This window comes from Mycteria americana, chromosome 22 (genome assembly GCF_035582795.1).
Source record: "Mycteria americana isolate JAX WOST 10 ecotype Jacksonville Zoo and Gardens chromosome 22, USCA_MyAme_1.0, whole genome shotgun sequence".
NCBI classification, from domain to species: domain Eukaryota; kingdom Metazoa; phylum Chordata; class Aves; order Ciconiiformes; family Ciconiidae; genus Mycteria; species Mycteria americana.
The window spans coordinates 3,365,355-3,387,295 of NC_134386.1; the positions used below are offsets into that span (position 1 = coordinate 3,365,355).

At 64.4% G+C, this 21,941-nt stretch overlaps 2 protein-coding genes across 2 annotated transcripts; one reads left to right on the top strand and one right to left on the bottom strand.

Moving 5' to 3' along the window:
• The first annotated feature begins 5,829 nt into the window (after positions 1-5,829).
• DLX4 (distal-less homeobox 4) lies at positions 5,830-9,355 on the top strand. Its single transcript, XM_075522878.1, has 3 exons — positions 5,830-6,239; positions 7,591-7,784; positions 8,673-9,355. The coding sequence occupies exons 1-3, from the start codon at positions 5,948-5,950 to the stop codon at positions 8,922-8,924; spliced, it is 738 nt and encodes a 245-aa protein (XP_075378993.1). The 5' UTR covers positions 5,830-5,947; the 3' UTR covers positions 8,925-9,355.
• A 6,483-nt stretch (positions 9,356-15,838) lies between these two features.
• On the bottom strand, positions 15,839-19,158 carry DLX3 (distal-less homeobox 3). Its single transcript, XM_075523146.1, has 3 exons — positions 18,658-19,158; positions 18,096-18,286; positions 15,839-16,279 (listed from the first exon to the last, which is right to left on the bottom strand). The coding sequence occupies exons 1-3, from the start codon at positions 18,974-18,976 to the stop codon at positions 15,938-15,940; spliced, it is 852 nt and encodes a 283-aa protein (XP_075379261.1). The 5' UTR covers positions 18,977-19,158; the 3' UTR covers positions 15,839-15,937.
• Between the last annotated feature and the right edge of the window lie 2,783 nt (positions 19,159-21,941).

Below are 21,941 nucleotides of genomic sequence, written 5' to 3' on the forward strand. Positions count from 1 at the left end.
TCAATCCAAACCAATATTGTTCATTATTTAAATGCACAGTAAATTCAAGTTATCTGAAAAAAAAAATAACCCGAACCGGTATTTTCCATTGCTTAACTGCTCTGCTTACAACACAATAAATTCAAGTCATCCTTTTTATCTGCTCCACCCAGAAAGAGGCAATTCCGCACCGCTCCAGCGAAGGCCGTAGAGGCAGGGAAGGGGCAGGAGGGGCAGAGCATCGAGTTAGGAAAGACGAGTGACATTTCAGCCTGGTGCCAATCCACCGCCAAAGTCCAAGCGACGGAGTTTCACGTGAATGGAAAGAAAGGAAATATAACGGGGGCGGGGGGCGGGGGGGGTGTTAATACTTTTTGGAGCACCCCGATGGATTTTCTGCGTTTGCATCGGCAGACGAGATGCTTTCGCGGAGCCAGCCTCCCCGCTGGCTGGGGCAGAGCTTTACTGGTGACCACGGAAGGGAAGGCGAAGGGTTTCGGGCCGCGACGTGTCGCCGTCCTCGGCAGGACAGGGCTCAGCTCATTCCCAGCTTCAGTGCTCTCCAGCTCTCTGCGTTAAGGGTGATGGGAAGCGAATGAGGGTTAAAAAGCCTCTTTAACTGGTGCTCTTGTCAAATTAGCAGGGCAAGGCGCTGAGGCGGGGGCTAATGAATGGAATAATTGATTAAATATGTCATATTTCTGCCTAGCAGGTTCACACCTTCCCCAAAGGTTTCCAGATGGGGCATAATTATCCCCCAAACTGGCTTCACACGCCAGGGCACAAGGGGAGGAACAGTGACACGGGGAATTTAGACAGCAGAAAATTGCTCCCACAATTAATCCCAGGCACTTAATAAACTCGGTAAAGAATAACAGGGATGGGGAGAGACCCTCTCGGGTCGGCCCTCGGCAGTGCCGGTCAGCAGCAGTCGGTGATGCTGGTGTAAATGTTCAGCCTCTGTGCATTTAGGGAGTAGCAAAGCCAGCGCCGGTTTTGCTTCTCTCCAAAAAAGATGCCACGAGGGGGAACTTTCCCCTCTCCTTTGCCCCCTCATTCGCCTGTCTCGGTAGGGGCCAAGGGCTGAAGGGATGTAAATCAGGGGCACTGTATGCCCCTGGGTGGATCACTGCTGATTTACATCAGAGCCCTTTTATTCTTTTGATTTCCAGCCGGCAGTCCCTGTGAAAATCAAACCCAGACCAGATCTAAGTCCTGGAAAATATTTTAAGTTCTAAAACAAAATATTTGCTTTATTGATGGGGGATGAAGCGGGTGGGGGGGGCACGCAGGGGGAACGATTACTTATTTTAAGAATTTCTAACATCTATATGATTTCATCTCAATTCAAACCGGCAACAAAGCAGGGCACAAATCCTGGTGGCTCTGACCACAGCCGTGCTGTTGGGGAAATGCTGATTTACACCAGCTGGCCCGTGCCTTTGGTGGCACCGGGCTGACCCGCACCCACCGCAGAGCCTCTAGGTGCTGGAAAGCGAGAACCCCGCCGAGCCCAGGCCATGGAGCCGGGCTTCGACCGGCCCAGCCCCAGCCGGGCTGGCTGCTGAGGCTGCCGCGTTTGGGACAAACCATTTTTGAGCATCTTTTTGCAGAAAAACCCTATCAAATCCTTCCAGGAGACGTTCGAGCGCTGCAAAGGTAAAGGGGGGAAAAAAAACGAATGTGAACTGTCTCTTCCCTTGCGTCCCTCTGAAACGTGCCCATCGAAGCCAGGTCCCAGACCCTTCTGTGACGGCCACGTCGCTGTCGCCTCCCGGGTGCGTGTGTCCTCTGGGCCACCTCTGCGCCTTCAGGTCACCTCCCTATCGGTAGCTCCGGTCTCGCCTTGCTCATGCCGTGATTCATTGCACGGGGGAACAGGTCCTGGGTGCTTCGAGGGTGATTGTCATCATCCAGGGGACGAATCCTGCTCCCACCGTGTTGGTGCTTCCCTACGGGGCAGGATCAGGCCCTGGGAAAGGAGGGTGTGACGGAGCACAGCCTTCCCCCTGCACTGTTACCTGCTCCAGCCCCCTCCCAGAGGATGCTCCCTTTAAAGGTCTCTTCCAACCCAAACTATTCTATGATTCTACGCTCCCCAACGGCCCCTCATCCTCCCCGGTCCCCCCCGGGATGGCTTTTGCTCCAGCCAAGAAGCCAAAAAAGCCAGGGAAAAAGCCAGGAGAGAAGCCTGGGGAGAAGCCAGCGCCGCAGCTCGCTGCGCAGAGGAGCCCGGCTCGTGCCGGCACCCCGTCTCCCCGCGCTCCCCCGGGATTATTGACGGGGCTGGAGATAGCGCGGTTGTTCGTTAGTGTGGCAGCGGTGGCGTGTGGGAGGGCAGACGCCAGGCTGTCTGCTCCCACTTTGTTCGGCTTGTTATTAACTTCTCCTTGGGCTGCCATTAACCCAGAATTCCTGTACTTGGCTTCAGGCTTTCCCTGCGCCACTCTATCTCCAGCGCGTAATTACAGCTGTTGGGATCTCCCTTTATCTTGGAGGATCTTGTAGGTTTGTTACCTGGCACATGCTTTCCTGCCCCCCCGCACCCTTCCCTGCACCCCTTTAATCCTTCCTGCTTTCATCAGCCTCGGCAGCCGGTGCCGGCAAGCCGGCAGGTAAAAACCCGGAGCCTCCATCGCCTCGGCTTTGCACCGGCGAAGCCGCATCCCGAGCGCCCGCCGCCACAGCGAGAGCATCGCCGGGCAGGTGAACGGCGGCGGCGTGGCTCCCGCATGTCCCGGCTGGCAGTGCCCGGCACGCTCCCCGCCACCGCGTGGGTCTCGGCATGTGTCAGCACCTTCCAGCCCCGAGACGGAGACTTTGAATTGGCTCCGAGCGTGGCCTTGATTTATTTTTTTAATTTAATACGAGTCGACTTGATGTATTTATTTTGGCAGCGGGTTACCCCTCAAACCCCAAACCCTGCTAAAACAGCATGTTCTGTCCCTGCCAGCCCGCGCTGACACAAACAGGAGGGCTGGGACCTGGCCCCCGGGCATGTGCCCCGCGCTCGTCCCCGGGCAGGTGCCTGGGTGGCACCGGCTCCTGCCCTCGAGCTGCCGAAGCCGCTGGGAACCAGCCCCCCGGGTGAGCCGTGGCTGGGAGCTGGGAGTTTTTTACAGCCTGAAGGTTTGGTGCCAGTTTCTTACCCCGTCTCCCAAGGGAACGCGGAGCAGGTAGCGATGTCCCTGTGCCCGCCCCGGTGGGCTCGGAGATGGGGCATCCCCTTGGCACAGGATGGGGCTTGGGGATGCTGAGATTGACACCTTCAGCCCCCCCGATCCAAAACTCCGCCTGTGTGAGGCTGGTTTGGAGTCAGGGAGGAGGAGGAGGAGGAGGAGAAGGAGGAGGAGGAGGAGGGGGAGGAGATGGGCTGCCTCTCCTCTGGTGTCACCACTGCCTCGTTGCTCGCCCTGGGCTGCCCCATGCCGTGGGACCCGCCTGGAGATCCCCAGGTGGGGGGATCCACTCGCTCTCCAGCCCCCAGGCATGGCGGGATGGGATCCCTCCTTGGCATCGCCAATGAAACAGAGCTGCCCCAGGAGGGGATTTGACCCTGAGGGTCCTCCTCCTCCTGCCAGAAGTCAAATATTGCCCCAAAACACCCATGGGGACACTGTCCTTCCACCAGCACCCTCACAGGGACCCCGTCTCCTCTGCGACGTGGTAGACATTTTGGGGTACTTACATTTAATTATGGGTATTTCTTATGTCCACCACATAGCGGAGGGGTGGGAGAGCACAGAGGGCTGGGAAGGGGCTCCAGGTCCCCCGAGGGTTTGAACCCCCCAGATCCAGCCCCGGGAGCCTCCCTGCCACCACGGGCACCTCTGCAGCAGGGGGGACGCAGGCCCCAGCCCCAGCATCTCCCTCCCGCCCTCAGCGCCGGGGCAAGGAGCACCGGAGGGAGCGGAGCCGCCAGTAGCTCATCCCAGCAAGCCGGCACCCATCCCTGGAGCCGGTGAGAGCTGAGTCACCCCGGCAGGGAAAGTGAGGAGCCAGGATAAAAGCAGATCAGCGGAGGTTTCCTTTGATACTCGCAGCGGCCACGCTTCGCCCTCGGTGCCGGCCAAGCTGGGCTCCCTGGGGATGCCTCAGTCAGCCCGGGCAGGGCTGGAGAACATCTGGATTTCTCCTTGTGTCTCTTTTCATTTGCTGCTTCGCCCCCGCTTTTGCCTGAGTGGGGTTGGGGGATTTTCCACGTTGGCCCCTGGAGTGGCCCGGGCAGAGGTGGCAGGACAACTTCTGGACAACTTCTTCAAATTTAGGGCTCATTTAGGATTTTGAGGGCACGTCACCCCCAAGGACAGTCCCAGGGATGCTGGCGCTTTGCCCAGCTCCGTGCTGGGATGGAGGGACATGGGGAGCCCAGAGCCCGCGCCCAGCACCGCGGGGCTGGTCTGTGGGTCCGGCTGTGCTGGAAATGATCCTTACGGTGTTGTGAGCGAAGGTTTAGGGAGGTTGGGATGGGGAGAGAGGGCAGAAGCCATCAGCTACGGACGGTCGGAGGCAGATCAGAGGAAGGGTTGTTGTATTAGGAGTCTGGGGCAGGACGCGGTCCCAGTGTGTCCTGGGGTTAGCCAGGAGCTCGGCTATTTATATCGGAGCTCCTGGCCCCTGCTCGGAGTGACTCAGACCCGGCATGATGGCCAGATGGAAACATGTTTTGAAGATGGCCTAATGGGAGGGTGGGGACAGGGGACCCTCCCTGCCAGCGTCCCCGGCCTCACTCCCTCGAGGCAGCTCCTCCCGGGCAAACCCCGCGTGGGGTGGCAGCTGAGACCTGGTGGCTGGTGCTCGGCTCAGCACGGGCCAGCCGGCTCCCTTCCCCGCTGCGTCACCCCAGTGTCCCCGAACCCATCACCGCGCCGCAGCCGGGGCTCACGGACCCGAGCCAGGGCTTGGCGTGAGACCTGGGATTGCAGGAGGTGCAAATCCTCCCGGCCAGCGCCGGCTGGGGCTCCGGCTGGCTGTCCCCAAAGGTGGTGACAGCATCCCCCGGCCCCGGCGGGGGTTTCGACCCCCGGTTTGCCCTGGCTGGCAGCCGGGGTGGAGGCTGCGGGGCTCCTCCAGGCCCCACGCACCCCGCCGGGGTCAGGGCTCCCCGGGGCAGCGGGAGGGAGCGGCCAGGCAGGTCGGCGCCTGCCGCCGGGAGCGGGGCCCCGCGGGGCCCGGGTGCTGCCGACGCCGGGGGAAGGGGCCTCCCCCCGCCAGGGCGGGCGCCGACGGGGTGGCTCGGGGGATCCCGCCCCGCCCCGGCACCCTGGGTGTCCTCCCCCAGCACCCGTGAGCAGGGTGGCTGGGGATGCGCGGGGCCTCGACGTCCTGCGTGTCCGTCCCTCCCGTGTCCGTCCCTTCTCGCATCGCGTCCCCGCAACGGCCTCAGCTCCTCCTCGCCCGGGCTCTGGCCCCTGGGCACCCGGGGCTGCCCCGTGCCCCCCCTCAAGGGGATGCACCCACCCGGGGCCATGTGCGTGGGGAGTCACCGTCCACCCGCTGTGCCCCCGCTGGAGGGGGGTCCCTGAGAAGGGCTTACCCCCCCCCAACACAGATTACCCCGCACGTGGGTCAGGCAACCCCGGGGAGACTCAGCCAGGACATGGGGGTCGGGGTGCCTCCCCCCCCGCCACGGGTCTCCCCTCCGGGGAGGGGCGCATTGCTCCGGGCCGGGGCACCGACGGGGGGGGGGGGGGGGGAGAACCCCGGGGCGGGGGACACGCACTGAGGGGGCTGCCCCGGGGGGAAGGGGGGGGAAACCGGGGGGGGGGGGACCGGGGGGGGGGGGGGTGCCCCTGGGCGTACGTCATCGCGGGCGGGGCTTGGCGGGGCGGGGCGGGGCGGGCAGGGGATCCCCCGGGCGCGGGGCCGCGGTGCGGCAGCGCGGAGCCCGTCGGGGGGCGGCGGGGCTCGGCGCGGCACTGCGGGCTCCGGGGGCTGCCCGCCCCGGCCCGGCCCGGCCCGGCCCACCATGACCATGAGCTCCGTGGCCGAGAGCCTGCTGGGGCCCGACCCCTCCAAAGCCGCTTTCCTGGAGCTCGGCCACCCCTCGCCGCCGCACTACCCGCTGCACGGCCTGCACCCCGCCGGCCACCCCCAGCACGACCCGCCGCCCTTCGCCTCCTACGGCCGGCCCGGGCCCTACCCCTACACCGGCGGTGCCCCCCCGCCGCCCCACGGCGGTCCCTACCTGCACTACCCGCCCCCCGGTGCCCAGCATCCCCCGCCCGGGCTGGCCCACGGCGCCAGGCTGCAGGACGCAGGTAAGGAGGGCGCGGGGTGCCCGGCGCTGCACACCCGCCCCCGGGCACCGGCCCAGCGGGGAGCGACGGGGATTCACCGGGAAGCGCCGGGACGGAGCCGTCGGAAGCGCGTTGGGGCTGCGCCGGCCCGTCGGGGCTGCGGCGATGCGGAGCTCGGCCCGGCGGGGAGGTCCCCGAGGGGACCCGCGGGGGCGGGGGCGATGTCCCCCCCGCTCCCAGAGCGCCCGGACCCGCCGGAGCCCCGTGCGGATGGGTGGCTGCGTGGCTGCAAGAAGCCCCGGGGATGGGGAGCATCAGAGCCCCGGCTGCCCGCATCCTGCCCCCCGAGACCCCCGGCTGCCCGCATCCTGCCCCCCGAGACCCCCGGCCTCCCGCATCCTGCCCCCCGAGACCCCCAGCCTCCCGCATCCTGCCCCCCGAGACCCCCTGCCCCCTGTGCCCGCCCGGGCCGGGCAGACTCACCCCTCTAACCCCACCACCACCATGCTCTGATCTCAGCTCCCCACCCCTTCGCATCCCCGTTCCCCACTGTTTTCCCCAAAAGTTGATGCAGGAAACTGCAAGCTGAGCTGCCCCGGAGAGAAGCGGCCCCCGGGCTGCCCCACAGAGGGGTCCCGAGCCCGGCTGAGCCCCCGGGCCCTGTTGGCCTCTTGTCAGCTCCGCAGGTCGGTGGCTGTGGCCAGAGCAGACTGTGTGCGGGGTGTATGTGGGTGTGCAGACACGCTCACCGCCATGCCCTGCGCTCGCCCACGTCAGCCCCGTGCTGCTCAGCCAGGGACCACCTTGTCCCCGGTGCCTCTCTGAGCCCCAGCGGGTTTCTGCCCCGCACGAGCCACGTGGCCCAAGAAGGACCCAGGGATGCTCAAAGGCACGGGCCGGGGAGGAGATGGTCCAGGGTGGGGGCACAGACCTTGCAGCGAGGGGCTGCCCGGGGGCTCACTGCAGCCCCGGGGAGCAGCGTGCCCACAGCAAGGGTCCCCGGGGCAGGGGAGTCTGTCCTGCTGCCCCCTCCGTCGCCCCGTGGGGCCCTGCCCGGTCCCTGCGTTGGGTGCACAGCAGAGGGGCCTGTGGCCTGCCCGCTTTTGGGCTCGTATAGTGATATCGAATGAATAATCCCATCCCTCCCTTCCTCCTCCTGTTTTCCCTTTGCTTTACCTGGGACTTAAACAAACCAGCACAGCAAAAGCACGTCCCCCCCTACTTACTCCCTCTCCCCTCCAAAACTAACCTCTAAAAAGCAAAACCCGCTGCAGCCACCAGGGCCAGGGTGGGATGGTTTGGGGTTGGGTTCTTTTTTTTTTCTGACCTCCCAGCGTGTTGGTTTAACTCTCTGCTCCTCTCCCACCCCAAGAGCACGAGAAGCCCCCGGCCATCGCCAACGGGGAGCTGCGCATCAACAGCAAGGGGAAGAAGCTGCGCAAGCCGCGCACCATCTACTCCAGCCTGCAGTTGCAAGCCCTCAACCAGCGCTTCCAGCAGACCCAGTACCTGGCGCTGCCGGAGCGCGCCGAGCTGGCGGCCCAGCTTGGGCTCACCCAGACCCAGGTACGGCCCCCGCGAGGGGCGAGGGGATGGTCACGGCCCCGAGGATGCGCCACGCGGGGGGCTCGTGCCCATCGCTGCTCCGGGAGCGACGCTGGATTAAGGCTGCGTCACGATGCCGGGGTGCAACTGGAACCGTGCCGAGCCATGCCGTGCTGCGGCGGGGGAGCTGGCGCCGGTGGGCCCCCGGGGCTCGGGTTCGGGGCGCCCCTGCTCGCACCTCCCAGCGGCACCGGGACTTTCCCAGCCCCGGAGCCTGGCTGCCGGCCCGGCCGTGCCCGGCACTGGGCGGCCCTGGGCCGCGGGACGGGGCGAGTGGGTTTTTGAAGGCGATGGGGAGAGACAGGCAGGCGGCAGCGGTGCAGCCCGGAGCCAGGGGCGAAGCGAGCTCATAAAGCCGGGGAAGAGGAGGCAAGTGGGAACCTGCCGGCAGCGCGGGGGGGACCGTGGGGAGGAATGAGCGGGGCCACCACCCCAGCGTGGCAGGCCCCACTGCGCCGCACCCCGGCCCAGCCCCGGCACCCGGCACCCGGCTGGGCCGGTGGGGGCCGCAGCCCGTGCCGGCGAGGGGGACGTGGGGACACGTGGGGATGTGCATGGCTGGGGGACTCCTGGCTCGCTCTCCATTTATCGCATGTTCGTCTGGGCTCCCTGTGCCTCTTCCCACATTCTCCTCCAGCTGCCCTTAGTGGAGTCTCTGGTGGCTTGTAAGGGGTTGGGCTCAGAGCCCAGCTTATCTCAGAGGCCCCCACGCTGAATTGGCTGTGCCCCCTGGAAAGGGCAGGAGACGGGGACCCCAGAGGGGTCTGTAATGATTGATGCTGGGGGTTTATGGGGGGGGGCATTGGCCACAGACGCCATCCTCCCCGCTCAGCCCTCTCTCTCCCGCAGGTCAAGATCTGGTTCCAGAACAAGCGCTCCAAGTACAAGAAGATCATGAAGCAGGGCCCGAGCGTGCCCGACGGGGAGCACCTCCACACCGCTGCCTCCCTCTCCCCCTGCTCCCCCAACATCCCCCCGCTCTGGGACATCCCCGTGCCGGGCAAAGGGCCCCCCCTGGCCCCCAGCAGCTACATCAACAGCTTCGGAGCCTGGTACCAGCCGCACCCACAGGATGCCATCCCCCGGGCCCCCATGATGTGACGCTGCCGGCTCCAGCACCCGGCTCCAGCACCCGCCGGCTTCGGGAGGGCTGGCGAAGGGGGGATGCTCTGCCGCCGCCCCCTGAGGGACCGGGGAGCCCAGAGAAGTCCTGGGGGACCCCAGCGAATGGAGAAGGAGGAAGAGGAGGAGGAAGGCGGCCGCGGTCTGCAGGGACCTGGGGATTGCCTGCTCCATCACGGTCCGAAGTGAGACAGCTCCGGCACAACGCCCTGGTGCGCCCGTCCCGGTGGGACAGGACTTGGCCTCCAGCCACAGCCCCGGGTCCCTCCGTTCATGGACATGGGGCAGGGGGGGCCCTGAGAGGGGCTGGGGGACTGGGGAGTCCCCGGACCCCCCCGGCCTGGCTTTATTTATAAATACCGTCCATTATTGTATGTGCCCCCCCCCCCTTTATAAATAGGCTGTACACTTGTAAAGTAAAGACTGCTCCTCCATACCCGCCCTTCCCTTTGGGGGGGTTTGTTCCCAGTTTGGGGGAAACGCTTCGGTCCTGGTCCTCAGAGGCTCCCGTCTCCAAAATCTCCTGGGAAAATGGTCCCGCAGGGATGGGGGCACTGGAGCAGCAGGCTGGGGCTGTCCCCCCCCCCCCAAACATCTGTGCGGGACCCACCACTATTTTCAGACATGCAATCGCTCCCCCAGAATGGAGGCGCAATTATAGTAATTGTGGACCTGGGCCCCTCGGTGAGGGGCTTCTCGCCGCCTCCTCGGGGTAATTACAGGTAATTTGGAGCTGTTGAAGATGTCTCCCTTAATAGGGGCGGGAGAGGGAGGGCGGGGGGACGCAGGGCAGGCTGGGGACCCCGGGGCGGGTTGAGCCTGGGGTTACTGCCCCGCGTCTCCAGCAGCCCCCGGGAATACCTGGCCCTGGGAACGAGGGCGTTTTGGGAGCAGAGGATATTTTTCCGCTGCAGGTTTGACAGCGGGTAACCTCTCCCTTTGTGTTTTTCAGAGGACAGAACCCAGCTAGAAAATTCATTATCATTATTTCCTGCTTTTCCCAATCCTGCTCAGTGTTTGTCACCCACAATGGGGACAAGACCTGTGCTGGCACTCTCCCCAGCAGAGATTTGCTGGTGCAGCGGGTCCGTACCGAGGTTTACCCCGTTGCACGAACATGCCGTGATCCTCGCTCCAGATATTCCCACTTTATATTTCCCCCGCTCCAAGGGTCCTTTCCTGCCCCGGGGACCGCGTTTCCCATCCCAGCCGGTGAGGTCGGGGAGGGAGCGATGCCACGCGCAGCTCTGTTTGTGGCTTCAGCAGCACGCGGGGCCAGAGTTTTTCCGAGCAGTTGGCTCCCACCTGAGGAGTTGGGTTTTTGAGCAAGCAATAGCTGGGAGATGGGCAGGGCTGGAGGTCTGGTGCCGAGCGTGGGAATGGCGTGCCCTGGGGCCGGAGACGCGTGGGGAGCCCCGGGGCGCTGCCGGCAGCCGCAGGGCCGGACGCGAGCTCCCGCTGCCCTGCCAGCTGGTAGCGGGTTTGATCCCTCGGCTGAGAGTTTTGGGGTGCTGGCGCTGACCCCGCCAGGACACAGGCGTGGTTGTCCCCAGCTGTGTCCTGCGATGGCCACGGGCGCGTTGCAGCGATGGCACATGGAAGACGTGGAGCCCGTGGGTGGCTCAGCACCCTGGGAGACACCGTGGCCGGGACCAACTGTGGCCCAAGGCCAAGGCATGATGCGTGGTGTCCCCTGCATGGATGGATGGTGTCCATGAGTGGAGAAAAGTCTGGCAGAAGCAGGGGTCTGTGCAGGGCAAGGCTGGCTTTATTTTCCCCGAGCGATGGAGGCCGTCCTCCCCACCAAGGCTTTAGGGAGGTGGATGGATTTGCTTTGCACCAACGTTGGAGGAAAGGAGAATTTCTCATCCAGAAGCTGGAGAAAATCCAGCTGCTCGTGGGTGGGATTTACCCTGGGTGGGGGCTTTGGGCTGGAAGGGGCAGCTTTCCTCCAGGAATTACTCTCCGGCCACGGGAAGGGGCTGAAACATGGTGCGGTCTTGGCTGAAAAGGGTTCTCGGATGGCTCGGAGTGCCTCCATCGAGGAGCCAGGTGCTGGGTGCTGTCCCAGCCCTGTGCATTTTGGGGTGACCCCCTACAGAGCCGGCAGTGGGGTCGGAGCGGGCTCAGCAGCACGGTGAGCCCAGGAGGGGAAGGATCTGGCGGGAGGGGGGAAGCAGGAGGCAGAGGCCGTGGCGCCCGCTTGGCTTTCCCGACGGATGTGCTGCCAAGGACCTGCAGCCAGAGCCGCTTGCAGGTCCCATCTTGCAGCGGGAGGGAGGCAGCAGCCCTCGGCTCCCGGGGCCAGGATCCGGCCCGCCCGGCACTCGCGGTGCGGCTGGGATGGCGCCCGGCACCCGGACCCCATGGGGGGGCCGCCTTTGCCCGTGGCTCCCCCCCTGCACCCAGCCGCACGGAGGGAGATCTGTGGCCGACCCCTCCTGCCCTGACGCGTGGGAGCAGATCCCAGTTAGGGCACCCTTGGGTGCAGGGAAATTCCTGCCCCAGCCCATCTCTCAGGCACCCACGGGAGCCCGGCCCCCGCTGCCACCCGCCTGCGCTCGGATCCTGCTCAGGATGCTCCTGTGGGACGGGGACGGGGACGGGGACAGGGACAGGGTCCTGTGCCCTGAGGAGGGGGTTTGGGGGCTGTTCTGCCCTTTCCTCCGCAGCCAAACCGGACGGTGACCCCGCTTTCCTCTGCGCCCCGGGAGAGGGGTGACATTGCCAGCGCGGCATTGCTGAAGCTGCTCTTGGCTCTTCTCCACCGGCCAAAAGCGTCCCCGGTTGGGGACACTCAGAAAAGGCCGAAAGCCCCCAGACATCCCGGTCTGGTAGAGTTTAACCCACTGGATGGGAGAAATCCCACTGGGGGACGGGGATGTCCCTGGGTTTGGTCGGGTCCCTCTTCCCTCCGCCTGCGCAGGCTGGAAATGCAACCGGCCCCTTCCAATTGCCAGGGCAGGTTTGGGCGGGGGGGGGGGGGGGACTTTGTGTCCCCTTCCTGTCCCCAGCCTGGGCAGGGTGATGGGACACGGACCGGGGTGGATAGGGAGCAGAGAGGTCCCCGAGGCCACTCGGGAGCGTTTCTGTCCTATTTTCCAGAGCTGACGCAGTGACGGAGCCCCAGCTGGCAGCAATGCCGTGGCTGCCCAGCCTCGCTCCTCGGCTCCGGCTGCCTTGTGCCGGGTTAGCCAAGAGCCAGGGAGGGAATGAAGACATGGTGGATGCCAGGCCGGGCCGTGGGCGGGCAGCTGCCCCCGCTCTTTGTGCTGGCAGCGGCGTGACGCAAGCGGCTGGAAGCGGCGTGTTGCAACGGGGCAGGAAACGTGTGCCGCGCTGGGGCTTGTGCGCACGGGGCAGAGCCGTGAGGGGACACCGGTGGGACACCGGGCACTGCTGCCCCACAGCTTGGACCCACGGGGGCTGGAAACCACATCCGAGTCCGAGTCCTGCCCATAGCTGCAAGCAAAAGCCCCTCCAAGGGGCTGGGTGTCCCCAGCATCCCCATCCCAGTACCGTCCGGTGTCACCCTCCATCCCTGGTGCCGGCAGGGGATAACCGGGATAACTGGTATAATGAAGGATGGTAATTTTATTCCTGTGCCAGGGCCGGGCGAGGGATGCTGGGAGGAGTGGGGTGATGGGGTGATGTCCCCACCCCGGGGGGGTCCTGCCTCCGGCTCTCGGGCCCCGTTCTGCTTTCAGGAGCCCGCTGGGACAGCAGCTGCTGGCAGGAGGAGTGGGCTTGTCCCTGGGGGGGGATGTCTGGGTCCCGCAGCGCCTTTTGGGGGGCTCTGGGGGTCTTGGCCACCTCTGGGCTGGAAGAGCTGCAGGTGGTGAAACACACACACACCCCCACCCCCCCACACACACCCCAGGCTATTGGAGATGGGGCCGAGCGAGGAGGAACAGGGGGAAGGCAGCCGAGAGGAGCCGTGCCCGGCGCTGCCGCAGCTCATGGGGCAGGTGGAAGGGGCTCCTGCACCAGCCGTGGCTCCTGGCACCCAGCCCACCCCACAGGCTGCGGGTGCTGCGGCCCCCGGGAACCCCCAGCCCCACGCGGGCGCCAGGACGTGCCCTGTGGCTGGGACAGAGGAGCGGGACAGGAGGGACGGGGGGGCTACGTGAGGACCACGTCGTCCCCAGTGCCCGTCCCCGGGGTGTCAGGACTGGTGGCACAGGCTGCCGGGGGAGCCTGGTCTGCAGGCAGTGCTGCTGGAGGGGAGCAGGATTAGCACCCGTCCGCGGGCAGTGATGCACCCAGCATTTATATAATCCACAGATATGTAATCTTCTTTCTTTTTTTTTTTTTTTTCTTTTTTTTCCTCCCCCCCCAAATTAAAAAAGTAAAAAAAAAAAAACAAAAAAAAACCCAAAAAAAACAAAAAAAAACCCAACAAAAAACCAGTGCCAGCTCATGCCGTGCTTCTCACTCCAGGCAACGCCGCTCGGTTTCCTCCTCTCCCAACCCGCCGCCTCCTCGCTCTTGCTGGCAGCCTCCCCCTAATAACCCCCGTGTCTCCAGCGTGTCTGCCCGCCTGCCGGCTCCGGGGCGGTTTGTGCACAGCCTCCAACCCCAACCCCAACCCCAAGCGCTGGGGGACGGGGGGCTGGCAGCACCCCTTAATTCTTTGCAACCGGCCCGGTCATGCAGGCGCCATACGGGGACGCCCGGGGGTCCGGCTACGCCCGATGCTTGGCACGCCGGGGGCACGGGCTGGGGAGCCGGCGGGCGCAGCCCGTGGTGGGGATTTGGGGAAACCCCCCCACGGGTGCGAGGTCGGCCTCGCGTGGGCTTGGCCGTGGGAAGGGGGGACGCGGGGACACCGCTGGGGACGCTGAAAGCTGGGCGCGTCCCGGCCGTGCCTGGCGTGGCAGCACCCCACGGTGCTGGGGGTGTCCCCGGACAGTGCAGAGGGACCATCCCCGGGGCCACCCCCCCGCAGGGCTGGGTGCTGCGTGGGGTCGCGTGGGGAGCAGCACGGGGGGCTGGGGGCTCCGCGGCCGTCAAGGATGTGATGCTGGGGACCAGGGCAGGTCCCCTGTCCCCAGGGCGGTTCGGTGGGGACAGCGCTAGGATGGGCGACGGGGCTTCAGCCCCTGACCCCTTGCTGCACTCCCACCCATGAAACGATGTCCGTGACACCGGGGACAGCAGGGCAGGGGGACCAGCGTGGTTCAGTCCCAGCGACTGTCCCCGTCACCGTCCCGAGGCCCCGCGTCTGGAGGGGTCTTGGGGTCACTCAAGCCCTCCCAGCCCCATGACGCCAACGGGGAAAGGCACCGTCTCCGCAGTGGCGGCGAGTGTCAGTCCTGCGGGGTCGGCGCCTCGGTGGGGGTCCCGTCCCCTGCCAGGCCTCCGTCACAGCGCGTCCCCAACGGGGACACCAGGGCAGCCCGGCCACCCTCCCGGTTTGCACAGCTGGGAGCCTACTGGTTCCCAGTAAGAGGAAGGGGAGGGAAGCGGCAGGTCTCTGCGGCGGTTCGGGGGAGACTCTGCAAACCAGGAATAAAATCCCCCCCCACCAGATTCCCTCTCGGCGGGGTGAAGTGGGACTCGGGGTGAGCCGGCAGCGGCCGTGCCCATCGCTCGGTGCCATCCCCGGTCCCCAACCACCCCCCCCCGCTGCCCCCCAAAAATGAGGCACAAGGGACTTGGGGTTTAACTCTGCATTTCCCAACCTGGAAAACTCCTGAGCTCCTCCCTGCTCACCAAAAACATCCCCAAAAACGGTGTTTGGAGCCTTCACATTCGAAGCGCTTTTATTAACATTTATAGATCAGCTTTTGTTCACTGGGAAAGCAGCAAAGGACGCTCGGAGGAAGCCCCCGTCCTTAGAGGGGCTCCCATCAACCTTAAAAAAAAAAAAAAAAAAGCGAACAAAAAACCAGACCGAAACCAGTTTGGTTTGGATCAACTTTATACAAACGAACCTTATGTACACTTTCTTTTTTCCCCCATACACCCCTATTTATATAAGGCAACATAAATAAGATCCTCGGGACTGTACAACACATATGAACACTTCTTAAAACTGCACTTTCTGCTTTTAAAAAAATAGCATCATTCTCTTAAAAAATAGTAAAGAGGTTTTTTTTTTTCTTTAAAATGTGTTGTCGATTTATTTAAAAAATAGGCATTCTGCTTCGCCGTTAGCTTAACTGACACAGATGGAGGCACTGTTAGAAAACGGACATTAGCACGATTTTTCTCTTTAAAAAATAACTTAAGCCATTCCTGAACTGTTTAAATATTAAAATATTTTCTCCCCACCCCACCCCCCCTCTTTATTTATTTTTAAATAACCACCTTTTTGTCTGAGCATCGTCCCGGGCGATTCCTGCGAAGCTACCACGGAAGCGGCTGGGCTGGGGGTCCCGGTTTGCTCCCGTGGGGTGTCCGTGGCACCCCAAACCGTGCCGGGTCCCCGGATTTCGGGTGCCACGAGGGCAAAGCGCATCCCGCTCCTTTGGCATTGGCGATGGGCACCCAGGCGCCGCGACGCCGCGTCCTCCGTCCCCGCTGGGGTGCGGGTGCTCCGGGTGCCCCTTGTGCCCCTCCTGGGTGCCCACCCGTGCTCGGGGGGGGGCCGTGGCGTGGGGCAGCCCCCCCCCCGGGGCAGCTCATTGGGGTGGCCCCAAGAAGCAAAGCTCCGGCAAGGGACCCTCGGCGGGATGTGGCTCCTCGGGGGCCGTTTTTATTAGGGGGTGATGGAAAAAGAAAAAAAAAATGCATAAGAAGAATTCACCACCTTTTCGTCCTGGGCTGGGAGCTAACAAGTTTAACCCTTTGCAGTCCTCTTGTTCCTGAGATGAGCTGGGAGAGGATAGGATATATAAGTGTATATCTAGGGGTGCGTGTACATGGGTGTCCTTTTTTTTTTTTAAAAAAAAAAAAAAAAGAAGAAGGAAAAACAAAAAGTAGGGGGGAAAAAAAGGAGGCAAAGGAGTTCTGCCACTGTCTCTCATTCCTGTTCTGGCTCCGGGCTGTTAATAGACGGCGCCGGTGTTGGGGGGAGGCCCCGGGGAGGTGTGATGCATCGTGGTGGCCGGCGGTGGCTGGTGGGGTCCGTGGGGTCCGCTGAGGGTCTGGGGGTGATACCAGGGGTTGTGCTCCTCCAAAAAGCTGGGGGAAGAGCTGTAGGGAAGCGGCTGCGGGAGCGGGGTCCGGCCCGGCGCGCTGCCGTGCGAGTTACTGTCCCAGACGGCCGGGGAAGGAGGGGAGTTGCAGGCCATGGAGTCGCTGTTGTTGGGGCTGTGCTCCAGCGGCACCTCGCCGTTCTTGTACAGCTTCTTGAACTTGGAGCGGCGGTTCTGGAACCAGATCTTCACCTGGAAGGGAGGGAGAGGGGTCAGCGACCCGCCACCAAAAGCGGATGCCCGGGTTGAACGGGGCACTCGGGGGACGCGGGAAGGGGACCCGGGATGCGGGGACCCCGGGCGCATGGGAAGGGACAGGGGACGTGGGTGTCACGCGGAGCCCAGACACGCGATGCAGTGTGGGAAGGGACACAAGGGACATGGGTGTCACAGGGAGCCCAGAGACACGATGCAACACGGGAAGTGACCAGGGACGTGGGTGTCACGGGGAGCCTGGACACACCGCGCACTGCGAGAAGGCACCCAGGACATGGGCATCATGGGGACCCCACACACATGGTGCCTCGCGGGAAGCCCCCCGGGACATGGGTGTCATGGGGACCCCGGACACATGGTGCATTGCGGGAAGGCACCTGCGATGTCGGTGTCACAGGGAACCTGGACACACCATGCACCGTGGGAAGGCACCCGTGATATGGGCGTCGTGGGGACCCCAGAGACACGGTGCATCGCTGGAAGCCCCCCCAGGGACACGGGCGTCGCGCGAAGCCCGTCACACCATGCATCACAGGACGCCGGCCCGGCACGCCGGGCGTTGGGAGCGTCCCCAGTGCTGGGTGAGGCGGCGGCACTGGACGCCCTTGGCCCCCGGGGAAGGGGTGGTGGTTGTCACCCAAACAGGATGTCCCTCTGGGAGCGGGTGACGCGCTCCGTCAGCCCTTTGCCGAGTGTCCCCGATTGCTTCATCGCCCAAGGGAGGAGGAGGAAGGCCGGGCGCTGGGGAGCGTCGCGCCAAGGGCGGCACAAGGGCGCCGGCACCGGCCCACAGGCAGGGAGGGCGCCGGGGACGGGACGGGGTGCGGGGGAGTTGCGCGCTGCGGTGACGGCAGTGACAACCCGCTCACCCTCACGCCAGCAGGTTGGCGGGGACGATTTGTCCCCATGTCAGGCAACCCTCAAAAGCAAGGGTTTAGCCCCAAATCTGGGTGGCTCAGGGGGAGGAGAAGCCCATCGCGCCCATCTCTGCTCTTCCAGTCCAGCCTAAACTGCCACCCCCGGCACAGGGTCCCCTGGGGGGGATGTGTCTCCTGTCCCAAAGTCCCTTCTCTCTGCCTGGACCAAGTGGGATGGGGGAGCCGGATCGCCGGGAGGACGGCCCCAAGGGGAGCCCCAGAAAGCCCGGCTGGGGGGAGCAGGGTCCAGCCCCCAGGACCCCGCACTCCGGCTGGACTTGAGGCCAGGACCTGCTGCCGCCGGGATGGGGTGTCCCAAGCACCCCGTCCCAAGCGCCCCGTCCCGAGCACCCCGTCCCAAGCGTCCCGTCCCGCTTGGGATTTGGTGTCCCGCGTTCCCGGGAGGCCGGGTGCGTTGCTGACCCGGGACTCTCCCAGGCACTCGGGCGGGATTCAGCCTCAGACCCTGCCGGGGGCCTGGGCAGAGCGAGGTCTGGGATGGGGCTGGCTCCGGAGCGAGTGGGATAAACCCCGAAACCTGGGGAGCGGGGCACGGCTGGGGTCCGTCCCCTCTCTCTGCTCCTTCCCTTCTCTCCACCTTTTCCTCAGCAGCGCGGATCTGCTCCGTGCGGGGAAATCTGGCGGCAGGGACCCCTGCTCCTGCGAGCAAGTGGGGAGCACCCATCCGCGGGGACCCCCGGATCCCCTCCCGGCTCTCACCAGCCAGCTGTGAACACAGCCCCCTCCCAAACCCCCACTGATTCGGGTTTTGCAAGGGGGGGGCAGCTCCGGCTCCCCCTCCTGCCGATCCCTCCTGCTCGTGGCTGGGAATCGGGGTGGCGGGGGGGTGACGGGGGGGGGGGCTCAGCCCTTACCTGGGTCTGGGTGAGCCCCAGCTGGGCGGCCAGTTCGGCCCGTTCGGGCAGTGCCAGGTACTGGGCTTTCTGGAAGCGGCGTTGCAGAGCTGCCAGCTGGTAGCTGGAGTAGATGGTGCGGGGCTTGCGGATCTTCTTGGGTTTCCCATTGACCATCCGCACCTCCGGCTCCGGCTCCTCCTTCACCGAGACTGGGCAGAGAGCGGAGGTGTGAGGTCGGTGACGGCAAAGGGGTCCCAGCGCAGACCCCCCCCAGCTCAGGGTCACCCTGCTCTGCGTGGTGGCACTGCCCCGTCCCCTGGGGTATTCCTCCGGACGGCCGCATCCAGCACGGCCCCATCCCGCTGCATCCCCCCAGCAGCACCAGGGATGCCGGAGGGGGCTGAGCCCTACCCCAACATCCACCCCATCCTCCGGCAGGGACAACACCCCCTTCCCCAGCCCCGCGGCCGCCCCGTCCCCAACTCGGGGACACTTAGAGGGGTGCAACTTCGTGAAGCTCCCGCTGCGATCCCAGGGGACCAGCGGGAGGGGTACGGCCCCTCTCTCCCGAGCATCCTACCTGCTTCTTGGGCTGGGAGCTGCTGGTCCCTGAAGTGGCTGTACTGGCGGTAGGAAGGGCTGTAGGAATAGTCGGATTTGGGCGAGTAGGTGCCGGCGGCGCCGATGCCGTTGAGGTTGAACTGGTGGTAGGGGTAGTGGCTCACGGGCTGGCTGTAGGACTGGCCCGAGTAGTAGTCGTGCTGGCTGGTGTAGTAGCCCAGATCGGTGACGGAGGACTCGGGTAAGGTGGGAGAGTCCTTGGAGGCGGCATGGCAGCTCAGCGAGCCCGAGAGGTCGGTGAGGATGCTGGAGAGCTTCTTGTCGAAAGAGCCGCTCATCGCTGGAACTGGGGGGGGGGGGAGCTGCCCGCCTGGCTGGGGACCCCCCAACCTGGCGGCTCCGGCTGCCCGCGCGTCAGGCCTGGCGTGCCCAGAGCCGGCTCCTCCGCACTGGCTCTTGCGAGGAGCAACCAAGAGACTGTGCCCAAACCTCCAGCCCCGGCCGCCTGCTTAAAGCCTTTAATTAGGGAGCAGGGCAGGGTGGGTGCGCATTCCGATTGGCTCCAGAAATATTGCCTGGGAGGCAAAACAGGCTCCTGCCTCCTCTCTGTGTGTGTGGGTTTTTTTTTTTCTTTTTCTTTTTTTTTTTTTTTTTCCCCCCCTTCTTTCCCTCTCTCAGGAAACAACAAAGAGTGGGTGAAGGAGGGAGAAGGAATAAATAAAGATCGCAGGGTCCTGTCTGCAGGAGCAGGGGCGGGAGGGAGGGGGGGGGCTGGCAGGGCCTCTGGGGACGCGGGGGGAGGGACTTTTTTGCGAGGGGATTGGTGGCCCCCCCCGGGGACTTTTGGTGCTGAGGGGGGATTTGGAGGGGGAGCAGGGTGGGGGGGTGTTTGCTGGGGGGTAGGGGGGAGGAAGGGTTGGGGTTAGGGAGTAGGATAGAGCTGGGCTTGGGGCTGGGTGGCTACGGGGTATGTTTTAGACACCGCCCCCCCCCCCCCCCCAGCTCCCACCTTCTCCCAGTACTTACCAGTGTCTCCCAGTTCAACGCCACCCCCAAGGCAGAGCCCCCCTAGCCTCATGCAGCGGGGGACCCTCAGGTACCCCAAAACTTGCCATCTTCCACCTGCCCTGTGGGGACCTCGGGGTGGTGACAAGCCCTGATTCTGGGGACACCCCCCCCCCCCCTCCGGGGGTCTGTGCCCCTCTCCCACCCCCAGTCAGGACCCTGACCCCCCCACTGCCCTAAGAGCCCCCCAGCAGTGTCGCCTGGCCCGGGGACCCAAGCCAGCCCCTGCGACCCCCCCCACTCGCAGGGCTGTCACCAGCCACCCCCTCCACCCAGCACGGGGGGGGCGGGGAGGGGCGCTTGGGGGGGGCTGCTATGTTGGGGGGGGTCTCTGCTGCTGCTGGCAGGTCCGTACCCCTGAGAGGGGCTGGGGGGCTGGGGAGCGGATCCTTAAGCCTGGCCGGGGCTTTCCCCCTCCTGCCCCCCGTGTCCCCCCCGGGATTGCACCCCCCGACACCCACACCCCCCCCCCACCCCCCCACCCCCCCCCCCAGCGCGGCGCGGTGCAATGGCGCCACCTGACGGCCGCAGCGGGGAACTGCGCCGCCCCCGGGGCCACGGGTTCGAGGCCCGGCCCTGCCGCCAGCGCCGGGAGCATGGGTAAAGTGAGAAATAACCAAAAATGTGAACAGGAGGGAAAGAGGAAGAATGGAATGGGAATGGGAATGGGAATGGGAATGGGAATGGGAATGGGAATGGGAATGGGAATGGGAATGGGATGGGAATGGGAATAGGAATGGGAATGGGAATGGGAATGGGAAGGGGAATGGGAATAGGAATAGGAATAGGAATAGGAATAGGAATAGGAATAGGAATAGGAATAGGAGAAAATTGGAAATAGGAATAGGAATAGGAATAGAAATAGAAATAGAAATAGAAATAGAAATAGATAGAATTAGAAATAAATAGAAATAGAAATAGTAGAAATACAGAAATAGAAATATAGAAATAGAAACATAGTAAAATAGAACTAGAACTAGAACTAGAATTAGAATTAGAAATAGAAATAGAAATAGAAATAGAAAATAGAAACAGATAGAACTCGAGATCACTTCCAGAGGGAAGCAGCCTGGAGAAGACAGGAGGCAGAAGCGTGACCCAGGAGCTGTGTGTGCAGGCACAGGCTCACCTCCCCGCATGGGAAACGTAATTTGAGATTTGAGGAATTAATTCCGAGGGGACAGAAATGTCCGGGACAAGCCCAGCCCTGCCGCCTGTCCTGCTCGGAGCTCTGCGGGGGCCTCCCTGGGGAGGTTTCCCAAGGTCCCGGAGGAGCCACTGGGATATCCCCAGGTCCCCGGCCTGGCTGTCCCTCCAGCCGGACTGTCACCAGGGCTGGTTCCTTCTGGGAGAGGGTTTCTCCAGCAGGAAAAGCCGGTTGGAGAGCTGCAGGCCGGGGAACGCGGCTGGGGAGCGGGGCGCAAACAGGGAGCAGGTCTGTGCAGTCCTGAACCAGTTTGGGACTGGGAGGCACTGGTGCCTGCGGCTGGCGGAGGCTTCTCGGCCAGGCTGGCGCTTGCTGAAGCCCCAAAAACCCAGGAGCTCGGGGGGGGGGGGGGAGGGGGGTCCAGTTTGGGTGAACTGGGACAGTGGAGGTGGCAGAAGCAGCTCTGTGGCGGCAGCTGGGGGTCTCCGGGTGGGTGCACGGACGGGGGGGGGGGGCACCACAGGGACAAGCCAGCACCCCCCTCGCCCCCTCTGCCCCTCACAAGGCTGGGGGGGGGGGGACGGACCTCCCCGCACCCCCCACAAATCCGGGGGGGGGTCACCCCCAGCTGCCCCGGTTGGAAGCGGCCCCCCCAGCCCGTCAGTGCCCACGGGAGTCCCCTAGTGTCCCCACCTCTGCCACAGCTGCGGGAGGGGTGCGGGGGGGTCCCCGGGGGAACCGGCCCGCCCCGCCCCCGCCCCCCCGCAGCATCCTTGGGCGGAAGGCGCCATCTAGTGGTCCTTCGAGGTTATGACACCCCCTCTTTGGGTGCTGGCACCCCCCACCTTGGGTGCTCAAACCCCCCCTTGGGTGCGAACACCCCCTCTTTGGGAGCTAATCCCCCCCCGGGCAGGCAATTCCCTCCCCTGGGGGCTAAGACCCCCCCGTGGGTGCAGACACCTCCCTGTTGGGTGTCAACACGCTCCTTGGGTGCAGACACCCCCTCCTGGGGTGCTGACACCCCTCACTGGGTGCAAACACCCTCCTTTGGGTGCAAGTACCCTTTTTTGGGTGCTGACACTCCTCACTGC

What these genes read in the sequence shown, in the direction of transcription:
- DLX4 (XM_075522878.1), top strand. Translation starts at nt 5,948, where the DNA reads ATGACCATGAGCTCCGTGGCCGAGAGCCTGCTGGGGCCCGACCCCTCC. An exon ending in CGCCAGGCTGCAGGACGCAG is followed by an intron (nt 6,240 to 7,590) that starts GTAAGGAGGGCG and finishes TCCCACCCCAAG; the next exon opens with AGCACGAGAAGCCCCCGGCC. An exon ending in TTGGGCTCACCCAGACCCAG is followed by an intron (nt 7,785 to 8,672) that starts GTACGGCCCCCG and finishes TCTCTCCCGCAG; the next exon opens with GTCAAGATCTGGTTCCAGAA.
- DLX3 (XM_075523146.1), bottom strand. Translation starts at nt 18,976, where the DNA reads ATGAGCGGCTCTTTCGACAAGAAGCTCTCCAGCATCCTCACCGACCTC. An exon ending in GCTCCCAGCCCAAGAAGCAG is followed by an intron (nt 18,287 to 18,657) that starts GTAGGATGCTCG and finishes CTCTCTGCCCAG; the next exon opens with TCTCGGTGAAGGAGGAGCCG. An exon ending in TGGGGCTCACCCAGACCCAG is followed by an intron (nt 16,280 to 18,095) that starts GTAAGGGCTGAG and finishes CCTCCCTTCCAG; the next exon opens with GTGAAGATCTGGTTCCAGAA.